The sequence below is a fragment of the Vipera ursinii genome (assembly GCF_947247035.1).
Source record: "Vipera ursinii genome assembly, chromosome: 11".
Lineage (NCBI taxonomy): Eukaryota > Metazoa > Chordata > Lepidosauria > Squamata > Viperidae > Vipera > Vipera ursinii.
This window is the reverse complement of record NC_139524.1, coordinates 16,404,601-16,421,304: the sequence shown is the minus strand read 5'-3', so window position 1 is coordinate 16,421,304 and position 16,704 is coordinate 16,404,601. Positions and strand designations below refer to the sequence as shown.

The window sequence follows — 16,704 nt, the reverse complement described above, 5'->3', positions numbered from 1 at the left end:
ATAATAATGGAAGCATTCGAGCAATCTCTGGAGGAACTCTTTTGAGTTCCGTGTGCGCTCGCCCAGTTTCAACAAGAGGGACAAAAGCTGCAGCTATTTCGGCTTACTTTAATGAGCCCTGGTGGTGCAGTGGTTAGAATGCAGCATTGCAAGCTGACTGCCCGCTGCCAGCAGTTCGATCCTGATTGGCTCAAGGTCGACTCAGCCTTCTATCCTTCCGAGGTCGGTAAAATGAGGACCCAGATTGTTTGGGGGCGATAGGCTGACTCTATAAACTGCTTAGAGAGGGGTGTAAAGCACTGTGAAGCGGTATTTATGTGCTAATTGCTATTGCTGTCAATTTCAGAACCTGTTGCAAGTGAAATATTTGCAGTTTTAGATTTAAGCACTCACCGTTTCAGGAAAAAAGTAAAATGAGAACACAAAGGCTGTGTCTTTCCATTCAAATTAATTGCAATGAAAGCAAAAATGTAGGGTGTTTTCTGGCAATTGTTTCTGTATATCAAAAAGTTGTTCTCTTTGCAGTAAAAGCTGCTTTCCATCACTGATCCCATGTTGTGGTTTTAGTGATCCCTTAATTTACCCTTTCAAATGAGAAATAAGACTATCCGAAGCCAGTCTTAGAAAACCTGTCTTGGCTACAGAAGATTCCAGTTTAAAAAAGGCTCTTCCACATCAAACTGCCGCTACCCACAACTGTTTCTGTGTATTTCTGTATATTTCCTTTTCTATTTCCTAGTGGGATTTCATTCATGTTACTCAGTCTGACTTAATGGGGATTCTTTGCGGAGTTAAAGCAGTACCGATAATACATCATTTAAACCTGCTTCACTGACAACTGACTAGCCTAGAAAACAGTGCCAAGTTTTGTTTGTGGAAGCTGTTTCAGGTTAGGGATCATCCCTGCTAATCTTCCTGTGGAAAGCATTTTAAAATATTATTTGAATTGAATTACAGATGGGAAATTCTAAGTGTTGCTTTACTTGGTGCATGTGAACAGAGCATGTCTCGGCTCACATCTGATCATGTGATTTTAAAGGCCTCCTCTCTGTGGCCTCCTGCATTCCAGCCACATGTTATTAACAAATGTAAAATCCCGTCTTTCCCACCAAGACCGCAGACAAAACATTAACCTTCCCACGGCAAACCTTTGATTTCCCTCTGGAAAAGAATCTGTTCTTATCAGCTCTGAAGCATGATTCAAGGTCACCTTTGGTATCCCCGGAATTGAAGGCTAGCTTCCAAGATACTAGTAGTAAAAACTTCCATCTCTATTTGTAAATCGTAGAAACAGGCCTCGTTCCCGAAAGCTTTTGCTGTGAAATCGCAACATTTGCGCTCGCTTTCTCACAAATGAAACTTAGCTCACAAGTTGGTCTGCTGCCAGAGTTGTGCAGATGTTCTTCAAGGACCCAGATTGTTGGGGGCAATTAAGCTGACTTTGTAATAATGCCGCTTGGGGTTTGTGTGAAAGCCCTAATAAGCAGGCATATACATAGAATGAAGGCTACTGCTAAAGCTTGTAAGCCGCCCTGAGTCTTCGGAGAAGGGCGGGATATAAATGGAATTTTTTTAAAAAAAGGACGTATTCAGAAGATTCAGAATAGATGCAAAGTCACGGTCCACATATTGGCTTAGTCTTAAGATTTGTTTCCTTGCAGCAAACAGTGTGGTGGAAGAGTACTTTCCCTGTCTAGGATTGAGGCAAGGGTGTCACACCCTAAAACACGACAACCCTGTAGTCTTGCAATTCACACTGCTATTCCAGAATTAAGAATTCTGCAGTTTCCCTTTCCAGCATTTGGGAAACAACTTTGAATCATTCCTTCTGTCGAGTCTAACGAAGAGAGACTGAAAGAATATGATCGACTCCTTGTTCTGTGTGGTCTCAGTCTCAGCGATTTTTAAGATGTGTGCTGGGAAAGGAAATCCACAAATCTTTTTAAAAAAAGTTGCTAAGAGGTAGAAAAACACTCTGAGGATGTGGGATGTGGAATGATGGGCTGAAAAGGGGGCACAGTGGCTCAGCGGTTAAAGACGCTGAGCTTGTCAGCTGCAAGGCTGACAGCCCAGGTTTGAGACGTGAGCGCTGCGCAATGGGGTGAGTTCCCATTCCTTGCCTCAGCTCCTGCCCACCTAGCAGTTCAAAAGCATGCAAATGCGAGTAGATAAATAGGTACCACTTCGGTGGGAAAGTAACAGAATTCCCTGCGCTTTTGACGTATAGCCATTCTGGCCTTATAACCACAGAAAATGCCTTTGGACAATGCTGGCTCCCTCAGCTAAGAAACAGAGAGGAGGACCACACCCTAGAATTGGACACAACTACTCAGGGATGCCTTTACCTTTTTAAGGGGACTGAAGTAATGGGGAGGCAGAATGCACAGGCTTCCTAACTGTGAAAGGAGTTCAACCTCGGAGCCAAATCCCCAGAAAGATAGGAGACTCTCCTTCTGTCTTCATGCAGAGGCCGGATAGCTCTCAGTCACCGGTTCTCTACGTTTGAACTCCTATCTGGATCAGCTCAATGGACGTAACAGTCCCCGGGTTCCTTCCAGCTCTGGGCTTCTGTGAAAATTGGGGTGGGCAAAGTGAAAAGAAGAGATGTGGGTGAGGCTGAGCACTCCAGTCGTGTTGACAGCATTTCTTTTGGATATTTTGCAGGTATTGCACAGATGAAATCCAGACGTTTCCTCAGCCATCAATGCTGGAGAGTCACATGAGCCTCATGCACGGCATCAAAAATCCAGATCTTTCCCAGATATCCAAAGACTTGACAAAAGTAATCTGCAGTGCTTTGCTTAAAATGTAGAGGCGGGATAGCTCGTGTTCTCTATGCTGGGTTGGAACCGCATTTATTCCAGGAGAGGCCCTACTGTTCCCTTTCCAGGAGGACCACAGGTCTTTAAACGAGATCTAGAGCTACTTTATCTTGTGGCTCAATAGACAGAAGATATTTCTTGTAATGTAATGAAAATTCACCTGTTTCTGCCATCATTTGGGTGCAATTTAACTCTAGCCTTTAAAAAAAAACATCCTTTAGTGCAGGGGTAGGCAACCTTGGCTCTTTTATGACTCGTGGACTTCAACTCCCAGAATTCCTGAACCGGCTGTGCCGGCTCAGGAATTCTGGGAGTTGAAGTCCACGAGTCATAAAAGAGCCAAGGTTGCCTACCCCTGCCTTAGTGGAACATGCCATGGTATTTGGTTCCAGGCAGAGCCAAAGTAACTAATGATGGTTACATCTCAAGTAGGGCTGTCTGAAACCCTCTTGCAGTTTAACATGCCCAGCATAAAGGATGCAGCTTTATTTCAAGAGACCTGTGTTCCATCTTTCTTTTAATTACATGAAAATCCTAGAAAACCCTCATGAGATTGACAAGTGATAACCAGTGATAAGAGGAAATATAGCCTGGAGAATCACAGTCCTGAAAATTTAATCCTTTAAGGCATTCTATTGCATTTGACATGAGTTCTCTTCCTAGCAAAGTGCTGGGGGCAATCATTCAATTAATTATAACTAAGTCCCTTCCCACCTGAAAGGTCGCTGTGTTCTGGTTAGTCTCCTCAGAATTGAGAAAACCCGTTGAAAGTTGTTTTCCATTCAACAGGAGTGCAAATAGAGGTCAGTCAAAAAAAGCAGGGCCTGCTGTACCCATAACAAAATTGCGTACAAAGCCCCCCCTCCTTTTATTGTCTCCTTGCCATTTGTCTTGACTTGTGGATGAATGCAGTAGACTAGCGGTCCCCAACTTTTCTGCCTCCACGGACCGGTGTGCAGCAATGATTGGGGCCAGGGGATGGTTTCACACATGCAGCCTAGCTCTTGCGCATGTGGAAGTGAAGCTTTGCATACTTGCCCGGCACTTGCACAGCCTGTTTCCCAAATAGGCCATGGACCGGTACCAGTCTGCAGCCCGGGGGTTTGGGGACCTCTGCATTAGAGTGTAAAGCAGGGATCCCCAACCCCTGGTCTGTGGACCGGCACCGGTCCGTGGCATGCCAGCAACTGGTCCGCACAAACAAGCAAAGGCCCATTCATGGGATGCGGGCAGCACACAAAATCATGCACCTTCCGGTCCACGGAAAAACCTCTCCACGGAACCGGTCCCTGGTACCCAAAAGGTTGGGGACCTCTGGTGTAAAGATACACATTGAGCAAGCATAGATGGGATAACCTGGGGACCTTTAACTCCGCTCGTTACTCCTTCTGGCTTAGGGTGGCGTGGACAGCTTGGTAGTGAGGCATGAGGAGCAGACTTGGTTCTTATTGCTTGAGTGGGTATCCTTTGGATGGCGGGCTGCAGCGGGCGTCGCAGATGGGTACAATAAGCGCACGGTTTTGTTTTACAGACAAAATCTCCAAAGAGAGTAACCGCTGATAGTCTGAGTCCGATGGAAGCGACCGCATCCGGATCAGATGACCCGCCAGCAAAGAAAGTGAAGGCAGCCCGCTGGAAATGTGCAAAGTGTAGCTTTACGACAGCCGCCGAGACTGAATTTCTGGAACACATACCTCGACACAAGTCAGACAGTTCCTCTTACCAGTGCCTGCTCTGCGGCTTGTGTTACACGTCGCACCTGTCTCTGAACAGGCACCTCTTCATCGTTCATAAAGTCAAAGATCCGGAGGAAGACGAAGAGGAGGAGGAGGAGGAGGAGGAGGAACAGCCAGAACAAGAGGGTGCAAAAGAAGTTCCAGAAATGGAGACGAGAGAGAACGGACTGGGTGACGGCCACGGCGAGACCAGCCACAGCAGGGCAGGAGGAGACCCTTCCAAGGACAGAGACTCGGAGCGCGACTCCTCGCCCTGCGGCAAAGACAGAACCAGTTCTCAGAACAAACTCACAAAGTCTCCCCCTATTTAAGAGCGCGCTCAGCTGCCCCAGAAACCTTGCTGGAGATGAGGAGGAGGTTGTTGATGGGATGGAATGGGCATAGGGTTCTTCGGTTCGTTTTGATTAGGGAAATTGACAAAAAGCACCAACTGCCCCACCATCTCCCCACCACTAAATGAGTAACGGAAGGGGAAGGAAGAGAGAGAGAGAGAGAGAGAGAAGCGGGGAGGGGGGGCGGAATTAGAACAGTCTTTCTCAACCTTGGCTGTTTGAAGAGGTGTGGGCTTCAGCTCCCACCATTCTTTGCTGGCTGGGGAATTCTGGGAATTGGAAGTCCACAATTCTTAAAGCAGCCAAGGTTGAGAAAGACAGGCATGTAGGATAATCGTGCCAAGTTTTCCCCAGCAAAAAGGAAGCATTCATCTGCTGCCCGAGACTTTTGCCTCTTAGTTCAGACTTTTAATTAAGAACACAGTCTTTTCTCCCATTCCCCTTAGGCCCAGGATGCCAGGAAACCTCTCCTGGCTCCACCACCTGTCACTGGCGGTTCTTTCCTTTCAAAACAAAAATCCACCGTGCCTGAAAAATTACTTTTCGGACACTCCGTGAATGTGATTTTTTTTCTTTCCCCCCCCCCTAGAAGACACATTTCTAGCACTACTCGGTGGCAGGTGTGGTGGTGGTGGGGTTATTCTTTTGTTTTTGAGAAAACATTACATTAGGCTCTGCTTAATCTTTGTTGCAGGTGAAAATCAGTTGCATATCTGCTTGAGTATTTGCCCTCTCCTTACACAACATCCACGAACACGCCTGGATGTATTGATCACACATGGCAGTGGATCCTAATACAACCCTTCTCTCTCTCTCTCTCTCTCTCTCTCTCTCTCTCTCTCTCTCTCTCTCTCTCTCTCTCTCTCTCTCTCTCTCTCTCTCTCTCTCTTTCTCTCTCTTTCTCTTTCTCTGTCTCTCTCTCTCTCTCGCGCACACACACACACACACACACACACACAGAGTTAGGACTTTCCATAAAAGTTGGAGGCACGGGTATTTAAAACCCTGCCCAAGTAAATATTGAACATCTGTGGTGAAGAATTAAGAGGGGGGGGAAATGTTGAGGCTTGCACTTCTGCATCTTTGGGCAATCTCTTCTCTTCCACGGTTAGTACCCCCTTCCACAGATCAGGGAGCAGCGTTGATCATCACCCCCGTGGCTATCCACGATCAGAGCTGCTTCCTGTCCTGGTTGAAAAGTATCGAGGGCCGGGAGAAGGGCAGATTGGCTTGGTGTGATTTTCCTTCTAGTACAATCCCAGAAGTGTTTTTTTTCAGTTGTGATGCAAAATTTGCAGGGCAAAGGAAGCTGGCAGTCTCTCCTGCTTCAGGGGTGGGCAACTACAGCGACTTTAGGATCTGTGGACTTCTACTCCCAGAATTCCTGAGCCAGCCTGGCTGGCTCAGGAATTCTGGGAATTGAAGTCCACAAGCCTTAAAAGTCCCCATACTTGCTCACCCCTGCTTGTCAGTTCAAAAAAGGCAAGAATTTGGGGCTGATGAGGTTTATTCCATGAGGAGGAGGGGGGGGACCAGTCTGGTCCTTCCTCACGTACACCTGCTTTTCCAAAGCACATCCTTTCTCTCCTCACCCAACCCTTTCCAGTTTTTTTTCCTCTCGGTTGCCCCCCACCCCCATCGATTGGAGATTGCTTTCCTCCCTTTAGCATTGACTCATTTCTCCCATCTGTGGCTTCCGCCCCACCCCGCCCCATGTGCTTTTTCCTCACGCTTCATATAATATTTGCTTCTTTTTTAAAAAAAAAAAATACGGTTTTTATGTTTCAAGTCGGAACCCTGCTCATTGTTTACTATATATAATTTAAAAAAGGAGTGAAAAAAAACCCCACCACCCTATTTATCACGTTGCCATTTGAATTGCTCACTTTCTCGTCCGGACGTGTTTTGATAAAAGCCCTTTGTATTTTTTGATACCGTGTACATTTTAGTCTAGGGAATGTTTTACAAGGTAGCCTAGCTATAGTAACAATAGCAGGGGGCAGAGAGGACATTCCTCTCCAGCCATGACATATCTATTTAATCTGCAGTGGCATCTGTGCCTTGCTATAATGTTTACTTCAAAGTATTTCAAATAAAACCATCTAACAATGAGTTTTATTTATTTATTTATTTATTTTAATTCCATTTATATCCCGCCCTTCTCTGAAGACTCAGGGCGGCTTACAAGCTTAGCAGTAGCCTTCATTCTATGTATATGCCTGCTTATTAGGGCTTTCACACACACCCTAAGCGGCATTATTACAAAGTCATCTTAATTGCCCCCAACAATCTGGGTCCTCATTTTACCTACCTCGGAAGGATGGAAGGCTGAGTCAACCTTGAGCCTGGTGGGACTCGAACCTGCACTGATTGCAGGCAGCTGGTGTTACTTAAGGAGGCATTAGCCCACTGCTCCACCAAGGCCCACTGCTCCACCAAGGTTGGCTCCCAACCTCCCTTTTCTGACCGTGCAGCTCTCCCAGATCCACCATCGGTATCCTTCGGGCACGATACTAGAAATTCATAACGGAGCCTCAAGTAGTTTACCTTGATCTCACTGCCTGAGGCTGTAATTCAGAATACAGGTAGTCCTCGATTTACAACGGTCCATTTAGAGACCGTTACAACGGCACTTGAAAGAAGTGACTTATGACCGTTTTTCACACGTGTGACCGTTGCAGCCTCCCCGTGGTCCCTTGATCAAAATTCAGATGCTTGCAACCAACTCAACAAGGGTTGCCCTGTTCTGGGATCTTTGCAAGCAACTTAACAACTGCAGTGATTCACTTCAGAACTGTGACAAGAAAGGCTGTGAAATGGGCCAAAACTCATTTAACTGTCTCGCTGAGCAACAGGAACTTTGGGCTCCCTTGTCGTCGTAAGTTGAGAACTACCTGTACCTTTTTCAGAAGAACACCGCTGGAAGATGACCTTCCCCGAAGTAGGGTACCTTCTGCACACTGCATTCGTATGGCAGTCAACCACAAATGAATCAATTATATCTTAGCTGATTGTGTTGTGTGAACCCTTGAGCGGACATAATGTGTACGTACAATGCAATACAATAACGGAGTTGGAAGGGACCTTGGAGGTCGTCTAGTCCAACCCTTTCCTCAGGCAGGAAACCCTATACCATTTCAGACAAATTTCCACCTGCTCTAGAAGTAGGCACATAGCATGGCTGGCTGGGGAATTCTGGGAATTTTAGTCCACGATCCTTAAAAGTTCCCAAAGATGAGAAACACAACAACAGGAGATTGAAAAATAAATAAATAGATATCAGAGTAAATGGCAGATGGCTTTCCAGTTCTAGCTAAGAAGTCTCTTCTTGGTCTCCAAGACTCAAATCTATTGTTCAAGAGACATTGTCGCCTTTAACACCTTTGAACGGGATTCCTTAAGGATTTGCAGGGGAATTTTACTGCATTGCAACAAGGCATGACAGGCGCGCCTAGAAATCTGAAAAAAAAAGAAAGAAAGAAACTGCCTTTCATCTAAAATCTGATTTTCAGATTGGAGGCAAAAAAAAACAAAAGCCGGGAGGACTTTGCATCACGCCTGCTTAGCAAAAAAAGCCGCTCTTTCCCCCGCCTACGCTCTACTGCTCGGGCAGAACCGGAAGTGACGTCTTCCCCCGCAGGCCTCTTAACAGGGCTCGCTCGGGCTGGTCTAGGACCTATATGTTTCCCTCCTTTCCTTCTCCCCCCCCCCCGCCACCAGCTTGGCCGGATATTGATGTCGGCGGCCGGAAGCGGAAGTGTGAGACGGTCGGGTCTCCCGGCCGCAGCTTCCTCGTCCGGCGGGATGCTGTCCCTGGACTTTCTGGACGATGTTCGGCGGATGAATAAGCGGCAGGTTCGCGGGGGCGCCGGGAGGGGGCAAAAGGGGGCGGGGGTCGGTCCCCACGCACGCGTGTATATGTGTGTGTGTGTGTGTGTGTGTGCGCTGGGTCCCCCGGTCGGGTTTGTAAAACCGGTGTGTGCATGGTGGGTAGGTCACGTGACCCAGCGGGGACTGCTCTCTCTCTCTCTCTCTCCCCCCCCCCCTTCTGCTGCAAAGCACAGCCCGGCCTCCTTCCAGCAGCCCTGCACTACAAATCCCATCCTCCCCAGCGGGTGTGCCCGTGGGTCCGGGAGTGTGGAAGGTCCAGGTCCCGTGCAACGTCCTTGGAAGACGCAAAGGGGCCAAAGGAAACCAATGGAGGGGGCTGATATTTCTATCTTTGCTATTGTGTGTCTGTGTGTGTGTGTGTCTGTGTGTGTGTGGCGTTTTGGGGTAAAACACAACGGTTAACTATGTCCCTCGCCTTGGCTTATGTTGTTATACAGTGGCTCCCAACCTTTTTTTTGTACCCCGCACCCCTAGAACGCTTCTGGTATATTCTCACACCCCTTAGAAAAGTTCCTTCTGTTATATATTCAAGATGGACCGTGTTTAATATTTATTTGTTATGTATAGGCGCGGGTCTATAGATATGTATACGTAGGGGTGTGGGTCTATAGATATGTTGTATATAGTTTGTTTAGGTGTGTGTCATGTATGCGTTCACTTTGAGAGCGGGCGACTAAATTTCACTTTTGATGTGTGCCGTTGGACCCACAGTGAAAAAAATGACAATAAAGGTTATCTTATCTCTTATCAAAAGAACAGCAATGAGTTATGCATATAGACTATAATTTTGAAAAACCCAAGTTTCTGCACCCCCTGGAATATCATCTCGCACCCCTGGTTGGGGAACCCCTGTTATTATATATATTATTGTAAAAAAGAGACAGTGTAATTTTATGATTAATGTGTCCTTGAGTGCTGTTGGGGAGCTTGAGTTGCGCAGCATAAAGAACAGGTAGGTTGGTGAGCCTGGATGGGAAGGAGACGGATAACGGAAACTAGAGGCTTGTCGCCTTCCTGATTCAGATCTTGCCAAAAGAAATTTTCTTTAAGCCTGCCTTCTTTATGTGGGATTCAAGGCAGTGGACATACCTCTTTTCTTCATAACGGCAACCCTGTAAAGTGGTTTGGGCTGATGGAGAGGGACTGGCCCAAAGTCACTTAGCTGGCTTTTGTACCCATGGTGGAACTAGAACTCTCAGACTCCTGGTGATTGGCCCAATGTTACCCAGCCAGTTTTCATGCCTAAGGCGGGACTACAACTATAAGTCTCCTGATGATTGACCCAAAGTCACCTAGCCGACTTTACTGGCTAAGGTGGAACTAGAACTCTCAGACTCCTGGTGATTGGCCCAAAGTCACCCAGCCAGTTTTCATGCCTAAAGTGGGACTACAACACGCCTGGTTTCTAGCTATACTTAAGAAATCTACTAAAATACATCATGTCTGCTTGCAATCCCCAGTGGAACGAACTATTGACTGCAGAAAGACTTCTAAATTGGTGGCTTGTCATTTGAAAGGGTGGGGGGCATTGCCTTAGAAGATGTGCCCAAATTAGAGCGCCTTGCAAGGGGTGGGGGGGTGTCTTTGTGTTTTGCAAAGGACTGTCTCAAGTTCTCAGTGATAACCCCTCTCCCTTCCCAGCTCTATTACCAGGTTCTCAACTTCGGGATGATCGTTTCCTCGGCGCTGATGATCTGGAAGGGGTTGATGGTGGCAACGGGCAGCGAGAGTCCCATCGTTGTTGTACTTAGGTAAAATCATTCTGGTAATCTGGGGCTCGACCCATCCTACTGCGTGAGATTAGGAAGGAAGAGGCGGCCGTGATAGCTTGGCGGGGGGGGGGAAATGTGGCTTCTGCTAACATAGTGTGATCTTTGAACTAGTGTTATCTTGACAAAAGGGCAGAGTTTAGGCTTAGGGCCCGTCTTGACTGGTTTACAGATTGTACTTGAGTTACGATGCCATTCTTCTCTCAGAGAATCTGCTTTCAAATACAAGTGAGACTCTACAGAAAAGAGCAACAAAGATGCTCTGGAGGCTAAAACATATGAAGAACGGTTGCAGGAATTGGGTCTGTCTAGTTTAATGAAGAGAAGGACAAGGGGGGACACGATAGCAGTCTTCCAGTATCTCAGGGGCTGCCACGAAGAAGAGGGAGTAAAGCTATTCTCCAAAGCACCAGAAGGTAGCACTTTTTCCCTGCGCTGCTGTAACTTCGAACAATCACTAAGCGAAGTGTTGTAAGTCGAGGACTATCTGAATTGACTGAATACCCAGGACAAAGTTGATTGTTTTCCATGTATTCTGAGCAAAAGTATCCGTGGATAGCTGCCTCCGCTAGCCTTATAGGGACAGTGATACAAATACATTGTACAGATTATACCCTCTAAAAACCTACCTGCATTCAGCACAAAGCCCCGCGCTTCCCCCCCCCCCCGTTTTTAAAAAAAAGAAATGAAAAGATAAGATACTCCTTACCTTGCAACTGAGTTGACATGACATCGGAGAGAAAACAGATGGGGACGAATAGAAAAGAAAGCATTTATTTGCAAGCTTGAAACAAGGTGTGGGGGAGGGCTGTTAGGGAGTACAAAATGAGCAAGCGAAACTGCCGGGGGGAAAAATCTGTTGCGGAAGGCAGCTGGCGGGGAAGACAGAAAGACACAATCCGTGTGCAACATCTTGGCGCCTACGGTACAGAGTGTGCTCCACGCGTCTGTGCCAGAAAATCAGAAGGCAGCCTTCTTGTCTTAACTCCTCTAGGAAATGGACCCAGGGCAGTTCCTACTGTTACTTCCACTTTGCACGATTTAGGACTTTAAGCCTCTCTCCTTCTACCTGCAAGGGGACCTCTGAAACACTCTGTGTTTCCAATTTTTGATTCTTTGAGGCTTCGGCTTCCCATTTCTTGGCGTGCTGGGGTGGGGGGAGAGATCCCATCGTGACTACTAATCAGGGTGAGCATGGTTGAAACAGAGAAAAGCATCTCTTTAATATAGGAGCCAATAAATTTGGTGCATTGGAAGGGGAAATCAGAAGTTTAAAGTAGGGGCCTTAAGCCCAAGGCTGAAACATCTATTTTGCACCTAAAAATCTAAAGAAAAACCCACCAGGGCCTGTCATTCAATAGGACAGTAACAGCTGTCTGTCCCCGGCGGTATCTATACATCCCATTTCATCTGGCAAGAGAAGCATGCTCTGGGTCCCATCCATGAGAGATGCCACGCCCTGGAACATCACCCCCCAACTCTACTGGCCAACTCTACTGGGACTTCCCCCAACGCTAGTGGCCAAGAATTTTTGGGAAGCGTGCAAAGATTCTAGCTCCAGTGAGGTTCCCAGGGTAATCAGTAGTGGATCGTTTATATATATATGTGTGTGTGTGTGTGTGTGTATGTGTGTGTGTGTCTTTAAATTCAATAAATTCAATAAAAAAAATTTAACCCTTGAAAACTGACAGGGCTAATCTCACCTGAAGGCAAAATGCAGAGCTTGAGTTCTTTTTATTAACCGATGCTTTGGTCTTCCAGTGGCAGCATGGAACCTGCATTTCACAGAGGAGACCTGCTGTTCTTGACCAACCGCATTGAAGAGCCAATCAGAGTGGGGGAAATCGTGGTCTTTAGGATAGAAGGAAGGGAAATTCCAATCGTGCACCGGGTCCTGAAAATCCATGAAAAGTACGTCTTGGTTTTTGGATGGGTGATAGTTGCTGAAGTCTGTGGCTAGGTCACTTTTCACTGTGTCCGTCAAGCTACGAAACCTCCTGTCTTTAGGACTGCCGTAATGCTCCTAGCTTGTCCACAGTGCTGGTGGTGGGAATGGGGAAAGAGGGGAGAGTTTTGGATCCTCTGGTGTTCCTTATCAACCTGAGAAGCCAAAGCCATAGAGTTGTTTCGGCGAACTCAAGTTTATTCTTGTAATAATTACTCGAAGACATATTGGACACTGCGACATGAACTGTCAGAGAGGGATGGGGAAATTTCATTCTTTTAATTAGGCTTAACTTTGTGGAAGGAAAAAGAGGAGTAATCCCAGGCATCCACCCTCTCACAAACCACCTACAGCAGGGGTCCCCAAGCCCCGGTCTTTGGACCAGTACCGGGCTGCGGCATGCCAGCAACCGGTCCGCACAAACAAGCAAAGCCCCATCCACGGGATGCAGGCAGCACACAAAACCACGCACCCTCCGGTCCGCGGGAAAACCTCTCCGCGGAACCGGTCCCTGGTGCCCCAAAAAGTTGGGGACCTCTGACCTACAATACTCAGAAGAAGAAACCAGTTTAAAAGCTTGAGGCTGCCTACTGGTGTCAGGTGACACATTCACTTGGCATTTTCTTTCCTCCTCACGATGTGATTGCATTCTGCTTTGCCCACTCGCTAATGGTGGTCTTCCCCCCCCCCCCCCCCCCCCGTGCCAGGCAAAACGGCGACATCAAGTTTTTGACCAAAGGCGACAACAATGCAGTTGATGATCGAGGCTTGTACAAACAAGGGCAACACTGGCTGGAGAAGAAAGATGTGGTTGGAAGAGCGAGAGGGTGAGTGAGGCGCAAGCCAGCTGGCGGGCATGCTAAAATGGACATGCCATCCTAAGCGTAACCACCGTCTGCAGAACTCAGTCCTGTCCCCTGCCGTTAGATAATAAATCTTCCCCTTTTCCCAAAAGGCAACCGGACTTTCTTGGGGGGTGTTTTTCCTCCCCCTTGAAGACATTTCACTTCTCATCCCAGAAGCTTCTTCGGTTCTGACTGATTGGTGGGGCAAATGGAAGGATTTATATTCTTTGGAGTCGTTTTTTTTTAATCCCATTTATATCCCGCCCTTCTCCGAAGACTCAGGGTGGCTTACAATCTAAAGCACAACTCAATGTGCTTAGCAATAGCCTTCATTCTATGTATATGCCTGCTTATTAGGGCTTTCGTCCCCCCCCAAGTGGCATTATTACAAAGCTTATTGCCCCCAACAATCTGGGTCCTCATTTTACCTACCTCGGAAGGATGGAAGGCTGAGTCAACCTTGAGCCTGGTGGGACTCGAACCTGCACTAATTGCAGGCAGCTGGTGTTACTGAAGGAGGCATTAGCCCACTGCTCCACCAAGCCCACTGCTCCACTGAAGATTGTTTTTTTAAGGGGGGGGTGTGAACCCCAAGAAAGTTCAGTTGCCTTTTGAGAAGCACCGTTTGGATAACCATGGCCTGGATGATCGAGAATCTTGATAGACATCTCCCTCTGATTGTTTCTGCCCATTTCCAAGATGGGAAAGACGTTATTCCTGGAAACCTTGATTCTGCCTGTCAAGTCTCCTTCATAAAGCCCGTTTTCCTTTTGAGTCTCGGTTGGGGATAAATGAGGCCCTCTGGTTTTGGGCTCCCCTGCTTCCAGATGATGCATTGTTTCTGAGCTTCCATGAAGGTCTTTTTAAAAACCTGCATGTGAGGAAGAGGGAGGCACCCCACTGTTTTATCAAAATTCCTACATCTGTTGCTTTCTTGTTTCCCGGCTACCGATAAGCCCAGGAAGCTTCAGCCAGTCCAGCGTCTAAAGAGGATCACTTTGTTTCCGATTTAGGTTCGTGCCGTACATTGGAATAGTAACCATTCTAATGAACGATTACCCTAAATTCAAGGTAGGACTTTTTCTTCATTTACTCTCTTGAGGTGACGCAGTGCATTGGCAAAACCAAACCACCATTCAGACAGTACAGGTGGGTTCTGGGTCTCTCTCAAAGTCCGGCTGAAACCTAAGGTCCCGAGCCACATTCAAGCCGGCAGTTGACTGTCAATGATGGTTTGGTGCAAAAGACCCACCGTTTCTGGCCTTCCCAGGTCTTGGAAATTGGTTTGGTTTGGGAACATAAATTGGAGGTTGAGAAAAGCCAGAAAACATTTTGTTTAAAAAAAAATGTGCACATCAAATTTTCTGAAGTTTAAACATTAAAAAAAACAACACTTTTTTTTAACAAAGTAAGACAAGGCACACAAAAACCTCCATAACATTTTTTTCCCCCTCAAGTTTAAATTCTTCCCAGGACGGATGCGTGTTTTAACCTTCCATCTTGCATTGCTTAAAGTTTGCTGTCGCTATTTTGCATCCATCCATCCTACAAAACCTCCTTTGGTTCCTTTCATTTCGTCTCGGCCTATCGTGCGAATCACGCATTCTAGTTTGCACGTTACTTATGCGTTAGCAGTGTGCTGAAGCCTAACCTCTGGGGCAGGGGTAGGCAACCTTGGCTCTTTTATGACTGGTGGACTTCAACTCCCAGAATTCCTGAGCCAGCTTGGCTCAGCTTGGAAACCTCTCCCTTTCCCCTCAACTTAGCTGGGCTCAGGAATTCTGGGAGTTGAAGTCCACGAGTCATAAAAGAGCCAAGGTGGCCTACCCTTGCTCTGGGGGCTTATTCTAGAAACCTTGCTTAAAAGATGAAAAGAAAGCGTATTGGCAGGATGCAAACCCATCCACAGAGGTGGCAAACGTGTGCCTAAAAGTTGTGCCATTTGGGGTGTTTTTATGATTTATTATTATTATTTTTTGCTTTCATGCCTAAAGTGGGACTAGAACTCACGGTGAAATTCCTGCAAGGTGGGCGAACGCTTCAGTTATTTCTGTCTTGTTTTTTTCTCCCCACCAGTACACTGTCCTTTTCCTCCTGGGCTTGTTTGTCCTCGTCCACCGAGAGTAGCCCCTCACCGGCGGAGGCGTGGGTCACCCTCCAAGTAGACCGGGATGTGAAGTGTGTCCATTTCGCTGCTGCTTAATCCGAGTTGGATTTTGGCATTTTCGTTTTCTACGACTGCTGTGTCACGGGCAGGTTTAATCTCAGTATTTTGAAGAGTTCGTCACACTTTAGCATTTTTGTACATCGGTGAATTTTTTATATTAAAAACGTTTTAAGCCAAAGCCTTTTGCCTTTCTTTTTTTCCTGAGCTTAGGGGATTTTTATTTTTATTTTTTTTCCTCAGCTGACTCGGTTGAAAAGTATGAAAATCTTGATTCTGGTTAATGGCTGGAGACGCTCCCAGGAAAGAGCTTTTCTTCTTCCAAATAAAAATAAAGGTCATCTTAGGACATTTGAGTGGAGAGGCCTGGGACCTAATGCTGGAATTTGCACATTCAAAAAGTTGGCTTTTTAATTTTAGTATGAATGTGCCAAAGAAGAGCTGGGGTGGCGCAGTGGCTAGAATGCAGTATTGCTGGCTGACTCTGCTCACTGCCAGCAGTTTGATTCCCACAGCTCAAGGTTGACTCAGCCTTCCGTCCTGAGGTCAGTAAAATGAGGACCTGGATTGTTGGGGGCAAGAGGCTGACTTTAAACCGCCTAGAGAGGGCTGTAAATCACTGTGAAGTAGTATGTAAGTCTAAGTACTATTCCTTCCTTCCTTCCTTCCTTCCCAGTGCTTAGAATGCAGTATTACAGGCTAACTTTGCCCACTGCCAGCAGTTTGATTCTCACCAGCTCAAGGATGACTCAGCCTTCCATCCTTCCGAGATTGGTAAAATGAGGACCTGGATTGTTGGGGGCAAATATGCTGACTCTGTAAAAATTGCTTAGAGAGGGTCGTAAAACACTGTGAAGTTGTATATAAGTCTAAGTGCTATGGCCATGCCGGAAACCAGGTACCCACATGGCCTGCTATGACAAGGAAGAGCCAATGCTTTGGGCCTCGAAAAAATGTATTTATTAAATTTATATGCCATCATCCTGTTTCCCCTCAGGTGATTCTAGACAGCTTACCACAAAGTATTAACAACAGTATGAAACATCAAAATATTAAGATGGTAATATTAAAAACAGGTGGCTAAGGGAGGGGGCAAGATACAGACAGGGTGGGAATAGAATCTTCTCTCCATCCATTAACCATGTCCAGTATGAGAGACACAGACACACACAATGTTCTAGAGCAGGGGTCACAATGTTC

General features: G+C 46.7%; 2 protein-coding genes across 3 annotated transcripts in view; both read left to right on the top strand.

Moving 5' to 3' along the window:
- ZNF592 (zinc finger protein 592) overlaps positions 1-7,002 on the top strand; it is a 28,829-nt gene extending 21,827 nt beyond the window's left edge. Inside the window, exons 8-9 of the mRNA XM_083371443.1 lie at positions 2,665-2,782; positions 4,354-7,002. Coding sequence (XP_083227569.1) covers positions 2,665-2,782; positions 4,354-4,869 — 634 coding nt within the window. The 3' untranslated portion in view covers positions 4,870-7,002. The remainder of the gene's footprint in view (positions 1-2,664; positions 2,783-4,353) is intronic.
- A 1,605-nt stretch (positions 7,003-8,607) lies between these two features.
- Positions 8,608-15,685, top strand: SEC11A (SEC11 homolog A, signal peptidase complex subunit). Of its 2 annotated transcripts, XM_083371197.1 has the most exons (6): positions 8,609-8,745; positions 10,423-10,532; positions 12,312-12,461; positions 13,203-13,322; positions 14,354-14,411; positions 15,417-15,685. In XM_083371197.1, exons 1-6 carry the CDS (start codon positions 8,626-8,628, stop codon positions 15,465-15,467), a joined length of 609 nt encoding a protein of 202 aa, XP_083227323.1. In that variant the 5' UTR covers positions 8,609-8,625; the 3' UTR covers positions 15,468-15,685. The 2 variants fall into 2 exon arrangements, with proteins under 2 accessions (XP_083227322.1, XP_083227323.1); XM_083371196.1 differs by lacking the exon at positions 14,354-14,411 and having other exon boundaries at positions 8,608-8,745.
- The last annotated feature ends 1,019 nt before the right edge of the window (positions 15,686-16,704 follow it).